Consider the following 24,118-nt stretch of genomic DNA (forward strand, 5'->3'; position numbering starts at 1 on the left):
GTCCTTGTTACTTTTTATGCCTTGTTGATAGTGATAAGTCCTCGGGTTGCCTGGACCGAGGATGATCTTTAAACAAGGGAAAAATGAGTTAGTTAGTCTTCATCTATGTGATTCCTAATCTTCTAATCGTTGTTCCCTAGTTTGAAGTGGTTAAGACTAGGGTTCTGATGCATGGTCATTATCGGTGTCATAGCTTGTTTTTGTTGTTAAGGAATCCAATTTTGACTGACAAAGGGGCGCGCCTTTGGAGGGTGTTCCAACTCCGAAGGGTATAAATAGCGGAACCTTTCAGTTAGAATCGATTCCTTGCGATGAAGGCAAGAATGACAACTGTATCAAAACCGAATACTTCATCATTTCTCAATAGTAATGGCACTAAACTAAGGACACGGGATATACTACAATAGATCAAATTACTGGTCGCAGTGGTGTTATGTCCCGAACAGAGGAAAAAAAAAAAATATCTGGCACCGCTGATTCTCCTAGGCGCTGAGCAGAGATGCCAGATATTTTTTTTCGGAAGTCTGCGTAAAATGTCTGTGAATTTCAGAAATTTATGTAATTGGGCTTCATAAAATTAGCAGAAGTTTTGCGTGTGTCGGAGTGGTTGTGAAATAGATGCGAAATTTGAAATGTCTTAAAAGTCATGTTCGAGCAAAAAACTTCTGCTTTTAACGAATTGAACCTAATTGATGAATCTACGTTACGGTCGACCAGCAGATGGAAATGATGAGAAAATGAAAATGACGTTTTGCTACCTGACAAATCGTATGGAATATTTTTTAGTACATCATCACTTTTGTGGTTTTGGATTTCAAACCTAGGTGTCGCATGCACTGGTGCAGTTTCGCGTGAATTCATCAATTGGAGTTGGGAATCGTTAACAGCAATTAATAAAAAGAAAAATTACGATTACACGACAAATGAGGTTGACTCTAAATTGAGATTAGTTCACTCATATTCTTGAAAACGTAGTTAACTCACAAACTGAGTAAAACTTTCTGAGCTTTTACAGGAATTTGTTTTCTAATATGTGAAACATATCGATGTACATATGAATTTAGTACACGGAAAACAGTGTTCATGTAGTTTCCATTGGGAATCGCGGGGAGCGACTCTATCTATCTACGATGCAGGAAAAATTGTGTTTTGCTGTGGTTAGCTGCCCGCACGCTGAGTAGATAGAAAGAAGATTGATGTCGATTATGAAGATTTCCTCCAAAAGATGATGCGCGATGCAAGTAGATGAGAGAAATGAAAGAATATTTTTCGAAGTTTGATTCGCTAGAGTGAGATTTGCTGAGCATCTAGAATTGAGATTTAGATGTGTTGCACATGGAATGCACATATTATTTTTCCATTAACAAAACCAATGATATCTATATAAATTTCACATAAAATTCATGTGATCACATGAGTTCAATATGATAAATCACTTAAATTTCATTTGACATATAAGGTTCATGTGATTTTGTGGTGCAATTCCCAATTGGGTTCTTTAATTTTGAAAAATATGTCGGTTTTCACACATCATCTGAAAGGGCGTCGTTTTCTGTGCACAACGATATTTTTTCGATCCCATTTACTTCCATCTCAATTTTTAAATCAAGATTAATAGCAAAATAATCACTTCACTGTTTGACACTAAACTAACAAACTGACAGCTCGTTCCCATACGAAGTACCATCGAGGGGCGCTAAGATGTTGATTTTTGCTTATGTAATCACACTAATTAAAAAAAGTTCCAGTGCTCAAAAATTGATGAAATTTTGCAAAATATTCAATTACCTCAATAACCCTAAAGAACCCAATTAGGGGCTGTCCATAAACTACGTAGACAGTTTAGGGGGGGGGGGGGGGTTGACAATTATCCACGGTCCATACAAATTTTAAATTTTTTGTATGGGCAATTGTCTACGCAGGGGGAGGGGGGGTCAAGAATCGAAAAAAACTGTCTACGCAGTTTATGAACAGGCCCTTATGATATCACATGAATGTTATGTGAAATTCTAATGAATATTTTTCATTGGATGTGATTTATTCTTTGAGTGTTTCCTTCTAGAATGAGTAAATTTTTCGTCGTTTTTTGTCATATTCGAAAAGATTTATGAAGCTCGGAAAATTTTACTCAGTCTACAAGTAAACTACGTTTTCTAGAGTTTGAGACATTAAAACTTTAATTTGAGTCGATCTTATATGCCATGTGTTGTGCAAATCAGCTAGTTACTTAGTACTCGTCCTTTTGAACGCGAGCAGCGGGTGAACGAGCACATCGTAGTGAGAGATTCATCTTTCCACCACCTAAATATGGAGAAATCGACAATCAAAAGAGAAATCTATAAGCTTATTAATACGATTCTAAACACTTCGTGCTCAGAAAGTGTTGATAAATCAGGATCAGGGTGCTGAAACGATTTAGATAGGAAGGAATATCGAAATAAAGATCATCGAGAAATGGAGAGTACTGTACAACGAAGCCAAGTACGATTAATTGGCGCTAAAAACTAATACTGTTGTAACAATTTTACAAATACAGTTTTGAAATAAGACATCTCAAGCAGCTTGGCTAAATATCACACAATTAGCTGATACCAACCTTTTTGCCAAGGTGTACCGAAAAGCTATGATATCACTTAAAAACGCAACTTCGTTCCAAGACGAATTCGTCGGAGAGACGAATGGTATATACAAGTTCCAGAAGATGTGTTTCAGATCCCCATAGATTCCTATTGTTTTTTTTTACCGATCGGAATTATGGTTTCGAAGATTTGAACAAAAATGTGCATTCCAGATTCCACTGGGGAATTCGCAAAAGATTGATATATCAAAAACAATCATCATGCGACAACTAAAATCACATTAGAATTCTGCCATGGACATATTCAGACCCAATGCTCTCAATATTTTAGGTGTACCGAGTACCCCCGGGAAGTGAACAGATTCTGACATGCGCCGAAATGCATCGTGCGATACCTCAAATCACTCAAAATAGTGATTAGTGCAAGTATTTATATTGATTTTCCAAAAAACCTTATTGAAATCTATTTATGGAAGAGAAAAAGTGCGTATTCATGATCGAAAAAGTGAAATTTTGAAATGGAGACAAAATTTCTCATTCACTTGTCTCGATGATAGCTGAACCGATTTTAGTGAAACTAAAATTCATTACTGAAAATATTTTAGTAATTTTAGATGAAAAACATTTTTTCGCTCTATTTAGTACATTGTGGTTTTTATAAGTTATACCAAGCACTTGTTTGAACATTCTTCAGGTTCTATCCAGCTTTCCATGCTCTGTAATGGCGGCCTATTTGTATGCATAAATTTATCCTTCACTGTGCTTTTTGACACTATCTGTGACAGAGCTGAGCCAAAAAGTTGAGCCCGTTTCTTCAGGACTTAGAGCTACCTCTATGTTAGAACCATAGAAGTAACTCTAAGACTAGAAGTTCCCGAAGAAACGTGCTCAACTTTTTGGCTCAGCTCTGGTACTCTCTTCGGTCCCAAGTTAATCGATGCACCCCTCGAAACATAGGAAAATCCACGAACCCCTCATTTTATCTGTCAAATTTCCATACACGGCGAATGAGAACGACCCAAATTTGAGTTTAGTTCACTCTTAATCGCCAAAAGTGCAGGAACTCAGCGATGAGTAAATTTGCCTCATGTTTTCCCAAGTTTTTCCAGGATTTTCCAGGGAAAAATGTTTCGAGGGGTGCATCGATTAGCCTGGGACCGAAGATAGTACTAGAGCTGAGCCAAAAAGTTGAGCACGTTTCTTCGGGACCAACTGGTCTTAGAGTTACCTCTATGGCTTTACTTCCTAGGTGTGATCAAAAATTTGATGCCTCAGAAAATCCCGGCGGCACCGACTGGGATTGAACTCAGGTCTTTTGGTGCGAGAGGCAATCACGCTTACCACAACACCAGAGACGTTGATAGAGACGCGCAAAGAAAATTTATGTCAAAACAGCAGCACGGTTTTTGAGGGACCTTTTGCAATGTCACTGGCAACCATGTTTCTTCGAGTGGTTTCAAATGACTTTCATACAGTGCCGCAATGTTGTTCAGAAAATTTGAACGTTCGACCGGAACTGCTTAAAAATTAAGAGCGCGGCAACATTTTGCAAAAATAAAGCGAAGACGAGAGATGCAAGTCGTCGCTCCATGACATAAATTTTGTCATATTTTACTGGTAATCTCTGGTCACGTCTTCCTTCGGAAGAGAAGTAAAGCCGTTGGTTCCGGCCCATGTGTGTTTGAATGGGTGCGATATCCTACGCAGGTGTGGAAGCTGCCTTCCTGCACATTCGATTGCCATCAATGGATGGCAATCGATGTCCGTCGGTGATTGGCACTAGATTGCGGAACAGAGACCGACGTTAAATAAAGGAAAGAAGAAGAAGATCTGACCCATCAGCACCGGAGCAAACTTTTCGGTTGAAAGTCGCTGCAGAAGAATTTTCTCTTCATATCTTCTGCCAGTACGACTACTACAAGGTAGGATCATAGAGGTAACTCTAAGACCGAAAGGTCCCGAAGAAAAGTGCTCAACTTTTTGGCTCAGCTCTGGTACTCTCTTCGGTCCCAAGCTAATCGATGCACCCCTCGAAGCATAGAAAAATCCACGAACCCCTCATTTTATCTGTCAAATTTTCATAGCGAATCAAAACAAACATAGTGTAGTACTAGAATTTCGACTAGTATGGGCTACGTTAATCGATTTGCTTGGGACCAATAGGCTAGTCAAGTAGTGAGCCAATTTAAATTGTTAGTTTCCACCGGTTGGTAGGATCGAGCTGTATGCACGCTTAGCACATCCGCATGGAGGCCTTTTTTTTATGTAAAAGTGAAGTTTTATTTGTCAGTTTAGCATACAAAGTTTTTTTGTTTTACCGTCAATTTGCTACATCAAGATGAAAGTTCAAATCAGCTAAATCAATTCTACCGTTACAATCATTAACGAAGCAGATATATGTAATAAACATATTCAGAATTGCCACTCTATGTCTGCCGTTTATTCCTAATAGGGCAGGTCTTAACAAATCTTTGAACTCGAGTCGCCTCCATCCACCCAAGATGACAGCTATTCTCTGCTGAAGAACCGTCCAAGCCGGGTCGGCGCGAGCACAAGCGCAAAATTTGTGGGAGAGAGTTTCTGCTGTACGGTTGCCACAATGCGTATAGTTTTCGTCATCTACTCGCCGCATCACGAATAGCATTTTGCGGTGCTCTATCTTCTCGTTCACCAACAAGTAAAGCTTCGTCCTCTGCGCTGAAGTAAGGTGCCTCGATGCAATGTTTCGCCATATGCGTGACCAGCCACTTGCTGGACTGTTACGTTCCACCCTTGGTAGCTCAGTTTGCTGGACGAAATACTGGTGAATTTGATCGGTGGAGGTGTTCTGTTGGATTTGGTGGGGAATTTGGGATAAGTTTGATAGGATTTGTCTAAGGTCGGGAAGATCTATTGAGATGGCTGGGCGGGGATTATCGTGGAAAAGAAGGGATCTATAAAAAGGAAGGGATTCGATCTCTTGTAGGTGTCGGTTGATTGCGAGTGACTTACATTTCAGAGCTGGTAATTGCAGCTTCAGGCCTCCATTCTTTCTGCTGCGTGCCAGCTGCATCATTGGGACACGGGCGACAGTCCCTCTCCAGAGGAACGTACCCATTGCTGATGTGATTTTTGCCGTATGCACTCCCAACGGCGGTAGAATGGACGCGAGGTACCATATCCTGGACGTTCCGAACGTGTTGAGCATGATGACCCTTTGGTGCAGCGTCAGCGTGCGCAGAGAATGCAGCCACATTTGTTGCGCGAACTTCCCCACTAGCGCATTCCAGTTCATCGTTGTCATCAGTCGTATTGAATTTGCGAAAACAACACCCAGAATTTTAACTACATTGACTGTTTGTAGCCACTAAGTGTTGATTCTGTTGCCTTCGCAAAGGCCAACATCGACGGCAACAGTTTTCCGCAAAATTAATTTTGCGCCAGCAGCTCTCTCGAAACGAGTGAACAGCCTATTTATCTCATCGATTTGCCTGGTCAATGTGACGATCACACTGATGTCGTCCGCATACGCCACTAGCAGATCATTCCCGCACTTTCTTTCAAGTCTGCACACTAGTGGATGCAGGTAAAGAACGAAGAGATGCATTGATAGCGGATCCCCTTGCCGTACAGGAACAGATTCAACTCTCGGTGGATGACGTCGAACATGCGGTGGTAGAACTCTCTCGGAATACCATCGCAGCCGGGAGATTTTCGTGGGGCGCTCGCTTTTATTGCAGACCAGATTTCTGTCGTCGTAATGTCGTCCGTGCAGGCTTCATTCGATGGGTCGTTGGGTGGGATAACACTCTCGCAGACGAAACTGTTCTCATTCTCTTCTGTTTCCTCCTCCGAGTACAGCGTCGAGAAGTAGTCCATCATATGCGTCTCGATCGCTCGTGGCTCTGCTACCGTTTCGTCTTGCTCTGTCTGCAGCTGCGTGATGACGGTTCTCTTCCTTCGCCTCTCCCCCAATTGGAATATTGACATGGGTTCTCCCACCACATGTGTTTCATTCATTCGCATGAACGTGTAGGAAAATCTCCGTTGAAGTGCTAGCATTTCACCTTTCAACCGGTTTATGGTGGTTATCATTTCAGGGTGCTGGTAGTACCCGTCGTAGGCTAACCGAAGCTCGCTGTAGAGATACTAATGTTCACATCGAAGACGGCTCGAGATTTCCACTTGAAAAAGCATTTGATCTTGGGCTTAGCGAACAAAATCCACCATTCGATCCAGGAGCCATAGTTTCTGCGCTGCCGGGTCCAATATTGCAACTGGTATTGGAACTCGGCAACGTTCTCGTCACTCAGAAGATAGGGCCGAAGGGACCAAAACCCACGGCCATGCTCTTGACCAAGATGGGGGAGACAAAGTCGGAGTACCAGCGCTTTGTGGTCGGTAAATGAGCAGACGTGTGCATGTGCTGCTCGCAGGTGATCGCGCAAATCACTGCTGACGTAAATGCGATCGAGTCGCGACTGTGCGTTACGGCAGACGTACGTGAAACCTGGATCACGCGGACACAGTTTCTCCCATACGTCATGGAGCTGCAGTTGCTGGACGGCTGTTTTGAGGGCGGGACTAGTGTTTGGGCTGCTAGAATCACTTGTTCGAAGCACGCAATTGAAATCGCCGGCCAGAATGACATGCGTGGTACGATGGCGGAGGTAGTGGGCAAGCGTCCTATTGAAAAAGTTCTCCCGAGCTGCACGTAGCGAAGAGCCGGAGGGAGCGTAAACATTACAGATCGTTGTGTCTTGCACTCTCAGCGCAAGCAGTCGGCCGTCCAAGCTTCTCTCGATGTGAGTGGCCTGGATGTGTTCCTTCAGGACAATAGCTGTTCCCCTTTACGTATGGTCCACATTGAAGAAAACTACGTAGCCAGGCAAGGAGAGCTGCTCGTTCTCTACTTCTTGTAGACACACGATATCGAGGCTATGGCTGTTTATGAAGCTTCGGAGCGCGTTCAGTTTCGTGGGGTTCATGATGGTGCCGATGTTGATGGACGAGATGTTGTACGACGTGAGAGCCATTTATAAGCGATTGTCCTCGTCCCTCTCGTCGTCGTCGTCATCCCGGCGGGGTGACGTCTACTGCTCGTGGAAGCGGAGGATCCATCGGTTTCGTTCCCGTTGCCGCTTCTGCTTTGCGATCGCAGCGCATTTTCTGGCTTTTTGAACACGTCATCCAAAGCCACGACAGCTTGTGGTGGTGTTAGGAACGAACTTGACGCATTGTGCGCTCGTTGTATTTGCGCAGACCCTGCTGCAGGCTGGCTGCGTGTGTGTGTTTTCGGGCCTGAGAATTCACTCTGGCTCTTCGGCAGTTCGGGGAAAACGTCTGACTCTAACGATGGCGGAGTAGTGAATTTTTTACCGACTAGTTTCGTGATTGGTGGTTTCGCACCAGCTTTTTTGGATTGCTGACCGGCTGTTGACCTATTGGCCTATCCAGTTTGCTTCGTGACATTCGCGTAGCTTTTCTGGTACAGTAGCTTTTTGTTCTGGACACATGATATGCCAGTGTGCGCTTGCTCTTTGCAGTGGCGGCAGGATTGCAGCTGTCCCTTGTAAACAACGAACGCTTGCTCTCCATCGACGGTGACCCACGAGTCAATGTTCCGCTTCACTAGCATACGAGCAGACCATATGCCGAGCGGTATGCCTTCCCATTCGTTGCTCTCACCCCACGATACCTCGTGAACTGAGATCACTTCCCCGAACGCACTTAGGAAACTAAAGACTTTCTCTTCAGACACATATTCGGGAAGGTCGTAAACCCGCACTTCAACACTACCATCTTCCAACGTGATCCGAAGCTTGTGTTTCTTCCCCTCACACTCCACTTCATGCTTCCCGTCATGTTCGTCAACGACTTTTTGTGCCAGCGTCAAGTCACTGACTTTGACGAAGGCACATGCTCCACCTCTGTGGCACTGAAGTCTTTTAATGTCTTCCCTATTTAGACCAAGAACCGAACGACAAAAACCATAGAGTTTTTCGACCGACGGCTTTCTCGCCTCATCGCGAAACACTTTTGCACGCGACGCGGCGCAGCGGATAGAAGGGTATCCAAAACGTAAATGCTTCACTAGTGATAAGCGCAATCGAGAAAAACGTCTGCACGTCTCAGAAGCTGAGCGATAACTGAAAGGACTCACAGACGCGCTACCGGATTTCTCACTACAGGATTATCTAGGCACTAGGCATGACCTTTTTCGCCGTGTACGATGGCCACGGTGGTGTCCAGTATTGCACACGTTTGTGACGAAACGATCGGAGCACGGGACGCTCTGAAGATGGCGTGGCTTATTGGACAATGACGAGGTTATGCTGAATGATCGGATAGCCGGATCGACGGCGGTTGCCGTTATGGTAATGTTACGCAGTAGTCAGTTGGACGGGTAAATAGAGACTGATTTTATTCAAAGAGCAAGGTAAATACATACACTGAGATAATTATCCCTACAAATTTCATAAACTGCATCGTATGAACGCATGCAAATACAAGCCTGAATCAATTTCATAATTATCTTATGTTTTCATACGTCTATAGTAGTCATAATTTGATACAACAAATGGTATACGAAAAACATTAAAATTTAATAAACACATCGTATGAATTACTTTGGTTCAGCTTACGTGGCGCAAGGCTCCGTAAACCTGTAAGTAAATTAAATTTGTATTTTTTAATTGTATGTAGTCTACAACTTTATTTACATTTGTAGACAGTTAAGTAAGCTGCTGCAGCTACTTCTGCTTTATCGATTTCAAAAGCACGTTGGAAGAGACAACCGGATCGGGTAAGTGTCAGATTTATTTTTTGTTTTTGTTTTGATAATTTGATACCATTGTAAATTTTTTTTGAACAGGAATCGGACACGAGTACAACAAAACTACGCGCAAAATCGTAAGCATAAAGTTCTCAGTTGGTTCGTTATTTTTTACAATACCGAAGGTGATCCAGCCCCGAGCTAAAAGCCTCCCTAATAAAGAAAACCTAACCTAACTTTACAATTTTTGTCTACAGAAAAAAAATGGCTGCTCGAGGACTTCATTTACCCTCTGACGATAATAGGTAAAGGTATTGTCAAAACCGTCATTTACCCTATGTGATTAGGTGAATAAACACTATACCTAAAAATCCAAAACCAATTTTTTTAGTTCAATCAGCCTATTCTACTCGCTAGTAAGGTGATGTAATTAGTGAATTGATCCTAGTCACGTCGTGGAGTATCAAGCCACCACGCGATAACTATTGTCACTTCACTCACCATGCACAATAGGTCTCAATATAAAAAATATAATAAATAATTGCTTGGTTTAACGACTTTCTCAGTCTTAATCTCACTCTAAAGACTACGATTTAATCTGCCCGACGCTTCGGTCATAGGTTTTAGTTCATGGTCCATGTTCGAAACGTCGGGCAGATTAAATCGTTGTCGTTAGAGTGAGATTAAGACTTAGAAAGCCGTTAAACTAAGCAAATCACTCAAGTACTAGTCGTCACCATCACTAATATAGTAATTAATCAACACAAACTATATTTTTCATTCATATCCTTTATGAGTTTCATACGAAATGACAAATGAAATTGATCGTAATATCCAATGATAGCTATCGTTCGTTTATATTGAGACTCATATGCATGAAAAATCATATGATGGCTGATTGACAATAAACTGACAGTTCTTCATAGTTCGGTCGTATGAAATTCAACATAAAATCTTATCGCAAAAAATCATACGATATTTCTATGAAATTCGTTTGAATAATAATCTCAGTGAGTGAAGGTTGTTATGAATAATTTCATGAAAGACAAGATATATATAGGATGATAGGTGTAAGCATTTCCATAACAGGTAATGAACGATAAGTTGTATTATGTGAATGCTAGGGATTCGCGGGCGATCGCGTGCATGCACGGGAAGCTTGATGTGCTTTCGATCGATCACCTAGAGCGAATGGGTATTTGGCCCTGTCGACGGCATTCTGGGCATATTCGAATATGGAAGAACGAGTGGTTAGCGAGGATTTTGATTTTATGTGACGGAATTTGGGAAGTGCTTCCGAGCCAATCGGTAATGGATTTTTTTCCGACAGAGATTGAAGAAGTAGGTTTGCATAATAATACACAAAGAAAACTTGCCTTATTGCGATGGCTTATTGTATTTTATATCTAATCATATGTGCGTAGATACGACAATGTACCATCCGACAGCGAAAGCTTGCTCTTCTCTCAGGCAATCAGCCATACCACGCATGTTCTTCTCCATGATTTTAATATTGTCGCTTGTCAACCGCCCAAGAGACTGACTGCAAAGATTTGGAATCTTGAGAGTATTTTTTAGGTGGAAGTTTATCGCACCGTACTCTTCCTCCAGATTACTCCAGGAAAAAATCTTAAACCAATGGAGACACAGAAACATATGATACTATTTTTAGTCAGTTACTTCCCAACAAACAATTTTAGCTGCAGATTAGCTTATACTGCCAAAATTTGCCTTATGCAGCTAATTTTTGCCTGTATAAGCTGAGCTGCAGCTAAAATTGTTAGTTGGGTTACCACATCTTTATTGGAATGACTAACCCCTTGGGTCAGATGAGTATTCAGAGGCCATGTAGTGAACAAATACAGTATCCCCCCAGTAATTCGACGACTCGATAATCCGGACACCGTTAATCCGGAAAATGTCCGATTAAAAAGCATAAACACGCGTTTGAATTCATTGTGCTGTCTGTTTTTTGAGTATGGATTTGGAAGGCAGATTTTTTTCGGATTACGGAGGGATACTGCAAATTAATTCAGGTTTTACCTCTCAGCATGTCCTTTTTACATAAGAATCAGTTGATAGAAACGAGAAATTCAATTCATAGCTTATAGCGAATTCGTTTATTATTCAGTTACAACCTGGATCGGGTATCAAGATCAGCGTTGCCAGATATACCGATGTCCGAACTAGATACCGATATACAGATAAGGTCTCAGAATACCGATTTTTGAGGCATAAAACCTCATACCGATTTATACCGATTTTTTTTAAATAAACAAAATGATTTTGCCTGCCCGCGCTCAGAATTTTTTTATAAAATTATTGTGAGAGATTTGTATCATTTTGAATTACTCAAATTTTTTGAGCCTTTAAAATTCTAAAAAAGAATCATCCTCAAAAATGTCTTATAGATACTCTGTCGATTAATGTTTCAATTTTCTCATCGTTTTTGGCTACCCATGAATCGATAAACAGTCGATGGCTCTTTCTGGTAATTCCAGGGAAATCGGGAAATACTTTTTAAACATTATTTAACTTTCTGAATTTTCTTCCAACTTTCCCTGGAATTTTCTTCCACCTTACATCGTAAATTATTTTTCGATTCATCTCGGAAACTTATTTCGACTTCCCTTGAAAGCTTCTTCAGCCTTCGATCGAATGGTTCTTCCATCTTCTCCCGCCAGTTTTTTTTTCAACTTTCCCGGAACTTCAGGAATGCTTCCAGATTTTGATTGCGGATCCACACTAGCTGCAGGAACTTTTAAGAAGTTCAGAAACTTTAGAAAAGTCCAGAATGTTTCAACAACTTCTGCTAAAATTCTAAAACCCGGTCAAGCGAACTCCAATGAACTTAAGGAAACATCATAAATATTTTGGATACTTCACAAGTCCAAAGAACTTCTGGAAAATTTAATGGTTTTCAGGACAGTTCAGTTTCAGGAGAATTGAGAGTACTTTAGGAAGGTCCGAGAACATCAGGACAGATCAATAAATTTTAGCAATGTTCCGAGAGGCTCATGCGAATTTAAGAAACGTAAGTTAAGTTACATGTACACATTGTGAGAACATATTATGGGAAGTTCCGTGCTTATGGCAGTGTTGATAACTTTTAAAAATTAGAAAAATCGGAAAGATCAGAGAACTTTAATGCTGATGTTACAATAGAAAGAAAGAAAATTGTGAGAGCGCTGAAGAAATTTCGTAATCTTCAAGAAAGTCTAGAGACCTTCAAAGTTGATTAGAGATATTCCGGCATTCTCATTATAATCAAGGATGTTCCAAGTATTTAAAAAATGATTGGATTGCTCCAAGACAGCCCTATTAACTTAAGGAAAATTACAGGAATGGGAATTTCGAGGAAATATGGAATATTCCTAAGTACATTTCAGAAATGTTCTAAAAACTTCAGGGGAATTCCGGGGTCTTCAGGGATGTTTTATGACCATTTGGAAAATTTTCGCTCATTAAAAACTCATTAAATAAAACATCCCCCAAGAGCTCTTTCTTCCGGAATTACGTCCTTGTTTCTTTCGACTGTTCCGTTAGCGCTCTGGCTTCTGACTTCCTCCAGATTATTTTTGCCAATCTACCTTAGGAAGTGTCTTTCGTCTTCTCCAGGAAGTTCACTTAAACTTCTCCCAGAAATTTCTTTCTTCTTTCTCTGGATGTTGTTTTCAGCTTCCTACAGAAGCTAATTCAAACATTCCCCGGAGTTTTCTTCTGGAATTTTCCGATCATTGTCCAAAAGTTTAAACTTTCGCTTTCAAAAACGGCAAAAATATAAAATAAATTTGAATAGTAAATACCGATAAATACCGATTTTTTAAAACCTTTGATGCCGATAAGCTTTAAAACATTCTGGCAACGCTTATCAAGATTGGGTTTGCTTGTTTTCTAAAAAAAAAACGTCAGTTTGCTTAGATTGAGGTTCACACTGACAAAAAGTTCGGTTTCGCACTGAAATGTTTGTTTACGTTCCATGCTTTACGTTTATCTTTACCGTAGGTCCGCCATCTTGGATTAAAAATGGTAGAAAACATCGATTTTAATCATCTATTCGCTGAACTCATTCCGTAAATGGCTTGAGATGTGTATTCGCTGTTCAGTGGCCGCCATCTTGAATTCGGATCCACCATCTTCGATTGAAATCCAATATCTTTATTAACGATTTGCCATCTTGAAAAGCAGAATGTCCCAGATTCCAAGAATTGCCATAGAGGCTTCGTAAAAGCCAGTCCCGTTTCACAAAGAGAAAAAAACTGTTTATAAGTCTAAAGCAGTCAAGAGAAGTGCTCCCGCTGTTCCGACTTGTGCGTGGAGTGTAATTTAGTTGCATTTTGCATAATTTGAGTAGCATTCCATCGCTGGCGGTCGGGATTAAACGGAATCCAAGTTGCGATTCGAACCCACTAAAATCGCCCAAATCACAACCTTCGGTTCTCTAATTGAAAATTCTAACTACACATAGTCCACACGAGTAAAGCCACTTCGAGTAAAGCCACTTCACCTCACACAAAAAGCGATCAATAAATCTCAAATCCCACTCACATCCCGTGCACACTGAACCGACTGAAGGGCATAATTGAATCAAAACACTTGAGTTAAGCTAACGTTACGAAGACGATGACGACGAGGACAATGCCTGGCTTACCTTGTATCCGGAAGTGGTGAGGCCGGCGTTTCGCTTCGCCAGCACGCACTTCATCCGTAGGAAGAACGTCCGCTCGATCTCGATGGTTTGTGACTGCTGGTTGAAGGGGTGGTGGTGATGGTGATGGTGATGGTGATGATGGTGGTGGTGCGGGTGTTGATTGTGGTGGTGGTTCGGCGTTGGTGGTGGAATATTCGGTGTCAGATGGGGTGGGGGAACTTGTCCGGCGGAGGGTGAAAGTCCGGGTGGGACCTGTGGAGGTGGCCCAAGGTGCGGTTGTATGCTGGATGGAGGTATGCTTAGACCGGGGGATATCGAGGGAGGGCAGCTCATGGTCTGTGGAGGCGAATCCGATGTTGGTCCTTGACTGACGATGGTTGCAGTCGGTGCTGCTATCAGGGGAGTTATGATGGCCATTGGCGGTGGATTAGACGAGGACGAAGGCGGCGGCGGTGGTGGCGGTGCTGGCGGAGCAGCAGGCGGCCCAAACATGTTCGGTTGCAATGACAAGACCGATGTCATCTCGTCCTGGTCGTAGTTGTGGATGTACTCGTAGATGGAGTTGCCCGTCAGCTCTACCTGGCTCAGGCCCAAGTGCACCGAAGCCGTCTCGGAGATGTACATTATCTTGCCGTCGGGAGCCACCACGAAGATGAACCCATCGAGCGTCTGCAGCAGATGAGAGCCCAGCTCTTTGATGGCCATGTCACGTGGATTGGTCGGTATGTGCTGCGAACCCCAAGCTTCCCCCAGGCCTGCGAAAGGGAGGACATAATTAGAAAGGAAAACAATCTCAGTGGCGCTAAGTGGTATTCATCATGCTCTGGGTTTGCTTCGTCATTAAACGGATAGGTGCAGGTACATATGAGTGTGTGTGTGTGTGTGTGTGCAAGGCAGACTGATCCACTTCAGAATGTGTTTTTATTTGTCAGCATAATTTTTATCACTTTGTTCGCTTATTATTTCCCCCTTTGTTATTATTGCTGTGTAGTAAAAGCCGGCCGGGGTTGGATGGATGGCTGGCAGCAGGACCCTATTAGCGAGCTCAGCAGGAAGTGACGAAGCGTGGGATGACAACGGAAGCATACGTTTGCTCTAAAGAGCTTGAAATAACAAGAGACCGTAGGCCACCGTTGTTTTTGGGGTGGATTTGAGGGATTGAGAGTTTCCCCCTTGAGGCATTTTCCGCCGGGTGGTCGCTTCAGTTATTGATGTAATTCGTCACTTTGAGGGTTATGAATGGGAAGAATGCCTGGGCTATTGTGTTTCTTGAGCATAATGAGGAAGATTTAAAGTTTATGCAACGGGTGAGTGGAGCTGAATTTTGAATTTAAGAATGATTGTGGAAATTTATAAAACTTGACTATAGTAGTATTAATATTGAATTTAAATCAAACATTATACCAGAGACTAGTGCCATAGCAACAACAGTTTATCTGGAAGCGTTTTGTTTATTTAAATGCTGTGAATATGACACATTTTGCACCGTATCGAATTTCCACTATAATATCAAGCATCACAGAATCACATAACCCGTAATTACACTCTACTATATATAGAGATGGACATTTCAAATTGTCCTATATCCTATGCTTTGATCGAATCTCTTCATCGACTTTCTCTTTTGATAGCCACAGCTATGCATTTAGTTTTGTTAATTCTGTTTACGGCCAAAAAGTAAATCAATTCTACTTCCCATACAAGTTAAGTTCCAAATTGAGGAAGAACAAACACTTGCTAATTTTTCTAGATGAACCCACATTTTATCAAAGTTACAGTTCTTCATCTCTCATCGTAAAACACGGATAACCTCATAAAGCAGAAAGATTCCTATCGCCTAAATTCTTTTCACTTTTTACGACCTTATTCCCCTCACAGAGCATTTTAGGAATCTAAATTGCCCTAAACACCTTGCCCTACCGTCGTTCTATAGCTTCCTCCTGCAAGGAGGAAAGAATTCCATCCGTTACCCCCGAGAAAGCAAAAAAGGGCAACCAGGGACAGATTGAATGGGAATTATCATAAAAATTCATCCGATACGATCGGATTTCAATTTGTCGCTCGCTACTTTACTCTACCTCCCTGGAGTTCCTCCAACACTTCATCCGCCCATCCCATTCAGTGCCCTCGGTGAAGCGCTGAGCAATCATCACGCGACGATCGCTCAGCTCAACTCAACTCAGTTCAGCTCGAAACAAATGATTATTATTTTTATATAATTTTTTACCCGACACCCTCGACAAACTCAATTATGCTGCGATGGGCCACCGACCGAGCGTACGTCCACGACCCCCTCCCCCCAAACCCGTACGAGCGACGACGGGTTATTTGCATAACACTCGATGCGCTCATCCTGCTCTATGGGGATGTCATCAAATTTGAATGCCCGAGTGCTCTTTTTTCCTCTGCCCTGACTGTCGCCATATTGAAAAAAAAGGTAAACAGTACTGCTTCATCATTGCATTATAAATATTCCAGGTGGAGGGAAAAAAAGTGCAATCATTATTTTTTCGCGGAAACCTCATTAAATTGTTGAGTGAAATTTAAATTGCAAATTAGCACGGCGTAGATCGCGTGGGCTCTTTTTCAGGACGAAAATTGGACGACATGAAAATTCATGAGGAGTATTTCAGTGATATTTTGCTGCTACCTATCGTAATGAAACTTCATAGAAGGTCTTATTCTAGTTGATTCAAAATTCATCGTTTGAACTCAAATAAGTAAGTAAGGTCAAATCTAATAACTGCAGGATATGATTTACTTTGATTTAGTAACTAGTTAGAGTCAATCAATACAGACGATCCTTCAAGCAATATTATGTAATTTGGCTACAGTTTGCCAGTTATGGTTGGATTATTATTAGGGTTCAAGAAAATTCCTCCCAAGTTGGACATTTCAACTGTTTAATGATTAAAGCTCTTACAACACATGTCAAACACTGTTCGAGTTATAACTAGTCCTACATTCCATTTACTTCAACCAACAAGGGACATACCTTCGGGAAACACCTGGCGCATCTTCAGGTACGAGGTAGTTAGTCTAATGATGGAAGCCTTATCGAGCTGCGACGTGATGGCACTCGGCAGCGGGAGCAGTTTGGCCAGCTCGAGAAACTCGGCGTTTTCCTTCTCGCGCCGGGAGCGGGCCGCATTCTTGCTCTTCTCCTTCATGGCGCAGCGTGTGGCAAGACCTGAAAAACACAATTAGGTGCACACATTACATTTAATATTTAAGCGAATGTTGTGTCAGAATAATTAGACCGAATGTGGTCATAGGAAATAAAAACCGATACAGGGCAGCAGCAGAAGCACAAATTAATAAGATTACCAAACAACACACAAGCTGTCGATTATTGAACTCTGTTCTGAGTAGGGAGTGATTGTCGTTTCGGGGTGAACTAATACAGCGCGGGCTAATTTGCTGATCTCGATTTATGGGGAACTAATTTTTGTTTGCCGAGCAAATTGGTTCAGGCAGTCAGCCAGTTTGTAGGAAGCATAAAATCTAATTCGACGCTATAGCTTGTCTGGCGACAATTATGCACGATAACAGTGCTATTAATAACGCGTATGTAGTTTGACTCTGTAAGCCATTCGAAATGTGTCTGATCTTAGATTATTATAGTCCTAATCTTCTAGCTCGATATAGAAGGTTTATAGTTCACTCAAGTCTTTGTTTATGCGAGTTTTTTTTAAAGATGATTTCATAGATCGGACCGTGATCCGAATGTCATTAACACTTCCACCTGAAGCTCTTCATTAAAATTATGGACGACTGTCACCAGGAAGTTCAAAATCCGTTCGAATCGATCAGAGCTCGACCAAATAGTCAAATCGACGTAAGCACATTTGAAAAAAGTTTGCATCTATCGTCAATTTATCGACTCTGATAGCTCGCCTACCAAGGGGTAAGTCACTCAGCACAGTGTGCCAAAAACAAAGTAGGACACACCATGGCACACTCATTGACACTTTTTGGCACCCATGGTACATTTTTTTTATGATATCTAAAGAAACTGGCATCACTGCACTATTTCTGCGCCTAGTGCTACTGGACGCTTTGGTCTGAAGTGTTCTGGAGTCGTTTTTGATTGGATCGTATGTAACAAACGTTAACAATTTGACATTTAATGCTACCAGACACTACTCTACTTCCTTTCCCTAGAGGCAAAATTTGGATCCGCTACCTCAATTTTGTTTCATTTGGTCATCAAAAAACGATTTGACGTATGTGCCAACCGATCAAAACATAGCTCAATGTTAAATACAACACCTAACTTCTATAGAGGCGTCAATCGTCGTATGTAACAAATTATACAGAAGCGTAAAAAACTGTTCATGCGACCTGTTGTTTTTCCTAATAAAAGTGCAAATTTAGCAAATCTTAAATGTAATGGTAATTGGTGGTCCATAGAATGATAGCTACGCTTTCCGTGAGATATTCGTGGAGATATTACTAATTATAATACATTTTTGAACCATTAAAATGCGCACGGTCGAATGTAACACAACGGCATGCAAAAGGTCGAATAATATGGATTGGTGAAAAACGTTTATTATTTTAACAGGAACGCTATCAATAGCTTTCTCAGTCGTAGGTACTTATGTTAGTAAATGGGAATTTCATTGAAAATGGAACCATTTTTTTGTTATCAAAGCAATACACCTCGTTTCTCTAATTGACAAAAGTGTTACATACGACCCAATCAAAAAGGACTCCAGTGTTCGTTCCGCTCGTTCCATTCTCAGGTTGCCAGCACCAGCACCACCATCGCCATTCTCATCCTTATCGTCAGCATCACCATCCAACATCACCAGCAGTATCTCACTATCATCTGTATCGAAATTGTCTTCTAGTAGTAATAAAGCCAATCCGATCGCCATCGACCAGACTAATGCACATTCCGTTCGGTTCCCTCAGATACAGACTAGTGAGACCGGTGGAATATTCATCTCTCTGCTGGAGATATCGTCAGCAGGGTTGAAAAAATCACCTGCATTAACTATGAAATAAATGTTTCATCCAAAGTGAACTTTGATGAATTTTAGTGATTTTTTCAGCCCTGATCGTTAGACCAATCTTCCAGTTCCAGCCCGGAGTAGCGGTTGCCTGTCAACACTTCCGGATTGCAGTACTCGTTCGTGCCGTAGAAGGTAGAAAAAACTTGCCCTTCCTGAACGAACGTCGCGAAACGAAGTCAATCAGCTTGATATGGAAATTGTGATCGATGATAACGTTCTCGTCTTTGATGGGACATCCGGACACCGGGACGGTGCTGAATGTTCAACGAGTGCAGGAAAGCAACCACATCAGCACTCTGTTGAAAGATCCAACAACAATGTTCGGATGCTTCACGTGTGTCAACTGGTACACTTCCAATATCACCAGCAACCTATCCGAGTTCCGGTTGCTCAACTTCACATACCCGTGCGCGCCCTTCCCGATGTTCCTCACCCGCGTGTAATATTTGCTGTACTTTCCGTGGATCAAATCTCCATCGCCCTCCGCACATACGGGTGACGGAACTATGGGCCTATCCGAACGCTACGCTGCAGCAGTATTCTTGATGGGCTGCCCAAGTGAGTTGTCCACCGTACTAGTCACGCTGTTGAACGTTAACGTCAGATTCAGATGCCTATCCTCATCCTGCAGGTTGTTGTAAGATGAATCCGGATCCCGGCTTACCCAGATGCATGGTGTACAGTATGTTGATCACGTTGCTATCGTTGTGAGTCACTTCCCATCCGAATAGATCGACCTGCGTGGTCCACACGGAACCAGAAGCTTTCCAACGGTCGAATGTCGTTTCGGTTGATCTGGCGTTGACGTGACCATTGTCTTCGACAGCTCGTACGGTTTGTCATACCAAAACAAAACATTTGAACTGTTAAAATGCCGGGTTGCCAAACATACAATTACACACTAACAAAATCAGTCCGATGACTAGCACTCTCGGCACAGAGTGACCACCCCTTGTCGCCTACGCAACCTAACACCACCACCTGAGTGATAGGTGAGCTATCATTTTCGATAAATTGACGTTTAAAGCTATTATGTTCAACGGCGATTCGATTATTTGCTCGAGCTTTGTTTGATTGGAACGGATTTTGATAGTGCAACTGGAACTTAGAACTTTTATTGAAGGATTTTATTTTCACCCTCTCACCATCTGCAATTCAATCGTCCCAGGGATGCCAGATTTGAAGATATGTCTTCATTTTGCAGACATTTGAAACTCTGGGAATCCGTTTTAGTCGAAGATATTTTAAAGACATTTCATGCTTTGTGATGTTTGAAGACATGATTAAATTGAAAGAGCCTTATAGAGATTTTTTTTTAAATTTTCCACTGTTTGACAAGACTTAAGCTCATCCGATCAATCGCCAGACGTCACCCGGACAGCGGATCCAAGTCGCCAAGGCGATCATCGACACACGTCTCACTTACTGGATCGAGCTTACATGCATGGCTCGAACGACCCACGTTGAAAAACTAACTCCAGTTATATATCCACACCACTTCCGGCTTGCTCCCGAGCAAAGTCTGAAATCAAATTGAAATCTAAATTTGATGTTGTGATTTTGCTGATAATGATTACTCAGGTTGCTGTAGTTTTGGTCGTTTTAACGGTTAAAATATCAAAATTGAGAGCAAACAAATCTTCCTGTGACATCACATTGAAAACTATTTCTGCTATCAGTGAGAACTAAATTTGATATCCATTTTTCCTGTTGATAACAAAACAAGTATTCAATTTGAGGTATTGCTAAGGCAATGAAAACAAACCCGCAACAACATATTTTTGAAGAACAAATGTACAGCAAAAAGAAAACAAAATTAGGTATCAAATTTGTGAATTGCGTAAACTGAAATCAAATTATGATTTCAGTTTGATGTTCATATCAAAACTTGATTTCAATTTGCTGTCATTTTGATGCTGGACTTTGCTCGGGAAAATTGTCAATTGCGTAAACTGAAATCAAATTATGATTTCAGTTTGATGTTGATATCAAAACTTGATTTCAATTTGCTGTCATTTTGATGCTGGACTTTGTTCGGGTCCCGGGCCTGACCGCAGGTGTCGAGGGAGGCGTTCTAACCTTCGACAGACTCAGCACGCTGACTGTCTGTCGCCGAGCCGTCAGCTTTGTAGAGAAGCCAACCGGATCAATTATAGGACTGGCCCTCCTGGAGAAGGCTAACTACCTTCTCGCCAGCACTGCCAAGCAAGCCCTCCCTCCAGTGTCCAGGGTCCACTGGTGTAGAGCCAAGAGTTGGAATGTGCGCAAAATATCCATGGATCAAACTATCAAACACACCTTCAAGGCAGATACCAATCCCCTCACCGTCACCCAAGCACACAAAGATTTAATTAAACGTCGATACAGAGATCAGATGATACGGTACTCTGACGGTTTGGTATACCGGGGATATCCGATTGCGAGGTAAGTGTATGCTACCGCCTTCCCGATCAATGCTGAGGCCACCCAGCAAACCCATCGTCCTTTTTACAGACTCAGCCAGCGTTACTGCCGCCATCGACGCCGAATACCCAACACACCCGTGGATCCAGCCCATTCTTCAATTCGCTCCACCCGACACCATGGATACCGGACAACGTTGAAGCCGACCACCTCGCCTCGTCAGGAAGACTGACATCCTTGTATACACGCAATGTCCCTGGCCTAGACCTAACAAGCTGGATCACCCGAGTCATCTGGGAGGCTTGGAGCAGGGACTGGCTAAACTCCCGGGATCTGTTCATCCGCAAAATTAAGGGACCCAGCTGACCACCGCTCCCAAGTCGTTCTCTCCAGACTGAGATCCGGCCACACCTATCTCTCTCACAACATCCTAGGAAATGTTGCATTCCATAAGTCCTGTCCAGCATGCCGACCCCAGCCGCTCAGCCGCTCTACTGAGTTTCCTCCGAAAGGCAGGCCTATTTCACCGGATTTGAGCTCCACGATAACCCACCCCCGCCGACAGCCACACGATCTCGACTATCAAACACGAACAAACTGCCCACCCCAAAAGACACTGATCTTCGCAATGAGAACGCGGTCCAGAAAATCCCCGACGAACGCAACGAAGTAGGACACCCCCAAACCAACAGGCCGGCACCACAGTGACGACAGCCAACCTACGACAGCTAATTTATCTCAAGACAGTTTAAGGGTCTCCCTTCGGAGGCCTACCTTTTTTTTTCGGGAGAGCCCCCTTTGGAAATTCCACAGAAAACTTTGTATCTTGAAGATCCCCCTCTCGAAACAACAAGACACTGACTTGACACTTGACCGAATCACATAATTTACCATTATTTTTCTCATGAGCTGTTCTTTGAGAATAATGTTCTTCTTCTACTTATTAGTTTTTTTTATTCTTCATATCATTATTTTTATTCTTATTCTTCTTATTCTTCTTCAATAAATGGTTTTCTGTACGAACGAATTAAAGCCCATGATTTTCTTATTTTAAAATGTGATTGATATACCATCCAAGGGTGTAAGTCTTGAGTCATTAAGCCGAAAGACATTATGCTTAACGCCATTAGGCCGAATATGGTTAGATTTTACGGGTTACTAGGATCAATGAGTCATTACTCCACGATGCCAATAATCTTTCGATATTTTTATCATATTCAGAAGAATCTTATCAGGTCTAGGAATTTATTTTCTTTTGATTGTTCTTCATCAGCAGACCACCTTTTGCGTCCATTGCTGCAATGGAAGCGCTTTGACCCCCGTTGGCGAATCTGCCTTACAATAAAACCACTGGAAGCGGCTTCCGTTCTGGTGGAGGAGGCTTATTGAATAGCGGAAGATAAAATGTTTATTGTGTTGTACCTTTTGACTATAGTTTTAAGATGTCTAGATAAACATTTCAAAAGGTCTTATCTACATTGATCGATTCTCTTCACCGACTTTCTCTTTTGTAAATAATTCAGCTGCTAAACTTGTTCCTGTTGTATTTGACGTTTTGGACGCTAGATAAGAACCTCTTTTATCAAACTATGTGGTAGAATTAGCGCGAAATCTGTTTGCATAGCTGTGGTTATAAAAAGAGAAAGTCCATGAAGAGAATCGATCAAAGCAGATAGGACTATTTGAAATGTTCATCGAGATGTATTGTGTAGTGAACCCGAATCTTCGGCTCTGTAAAGTTAATTAGGTTGAGCCTTATCAAATGAATTAATAAACAAAAATAATAATGTTTAAAAAACGCAGCTGCTATGAAAAACATGGGATTGTAAAAATTGTTATTTTTTAATAGACGTGGTTCTTTATTATCGGAGCATATCGGAAGCATAGCTGCCAATTAAATAAGGGGGGAGAGGTTGAGGCACTTTTACCCCTAATAATTTTTGTTCAGAGAGCCAAGGACCGGGAGGGACTGCATACGTACGAAGTGCAGAAGGCTCCAAATTGTGTCGAACGGCAAAATAAGGTGGGAGAGTCACGGGTTCGGAAACTGTACACCCAGATGCTGGTAAAGTCTCATTGTCTCATCATGGATGATGAGACTTACGTCAAGGCGGACTTTCGGCAGCTTAAGGGGCTACTGTTCTTCACCGCTCAACACAAGTTTGATGTTCCGGAGGAAGTAGGGAAGCAGAAACTTTCAAATTTTGCCAAGAAATACACGATTTGGCAAGCGATCTGCTCATGTGGCGCCCTTCGTGACTACCGGAACTGTAAACGGGGAGATCTACCTCAAGGAGTGTCTACAGAAGCGTCTGCTTCCTCTGTTGAAGCAACACGAGGGCCCTACGATCTAGCTTCGTGTCACTATTCAAATGTTGTCCTGGAGTTGTACGAAGCCAACGGGGTCACTTTCGTACCCAAGGACATGACCCTCCCCCAACGCATCGGAACTAAGGCCCATCGAAAAATACTGGGCTATTATGAAGCAGGCTCTACGGAAGCATCCCAAAAAGGTCAAATCTGAGGAAGACATGAAGAAAAAGTGGGTTTCCTTACAGAAGAAGCTGCAACCAGATGTTGTACAGAACCTAATGAGTGGAGTTAAGCGTAAGGTGTGCATATTGCGAGCGTACGGTTATGGTATTAAAGTTGAATAAAATAAATATGTCAAAAGCTTACTAATGGGTTATATTGTCTTTATTGTTTTATTG

The 24,118-nt window shown here is 42.2% G+C and overlaps 2 protein-coding genes across 4 annotated transcripts in view; one reads left to right on the forward strand and one right to left on the reverse strand.

Moving 5' to 3' along the window:
• The window catches only part of LOC135707500 (GATA zinc finger domain-containing protein 1), a 259,888-nt gene that overhangs the window by 64,939 nt on the left and 170,831 nt on the right, over window positions 1–24,118 (forward strand). The window lies entirely within an intron of this gene.
• sim (single-minded) overlaps window positions 1–24,118 on the reverse strand; it is a 125,123-nt gene that overhangs the window by 9,464 nt on the left and 91,541 nt on the right. For both annotated transcript variants that reach the window (XM_065229311.1, XM_065229310.1), the window contains exons 2-3: window positions 16,979–17,173; window positions 13,984–14,738 (exon numbers count right to left, since the gene is read on the reverse strand). In XM_065229311.1, the coding sequence (XP_065085383.1) occupies window positions 13,984–14,738; window positions 16,979–17,153 (930 nt within the window). In that variant the 5' untranslated portion in view covers window positions 17,154–17,173. The remainder of the gene's footprint in view (window positions 1–13,983; window positions 14,739–16,978; window positions 17,174–24,118) is intronic.

This window comes from Ochlerotatus camptorhynchus, unplaced genomic scaffold (genome assembly GCF_037179485.1).
Source record: "Ochlerotatus camptorhynchus isolate MF236.1 unplaced genomic scaffold, CSIRO-AGI_Acam_v1.1 ptg000313l, whole genome shotgun sequence".
Classification (NCBI taxonomy): domain Eukaryota; kingdom Metazoa; phylum Arthropoda; class Insecta; order Diptera; family Culicidae; genus Ochlerotatus; species Ochlerotatus camptorhynchus.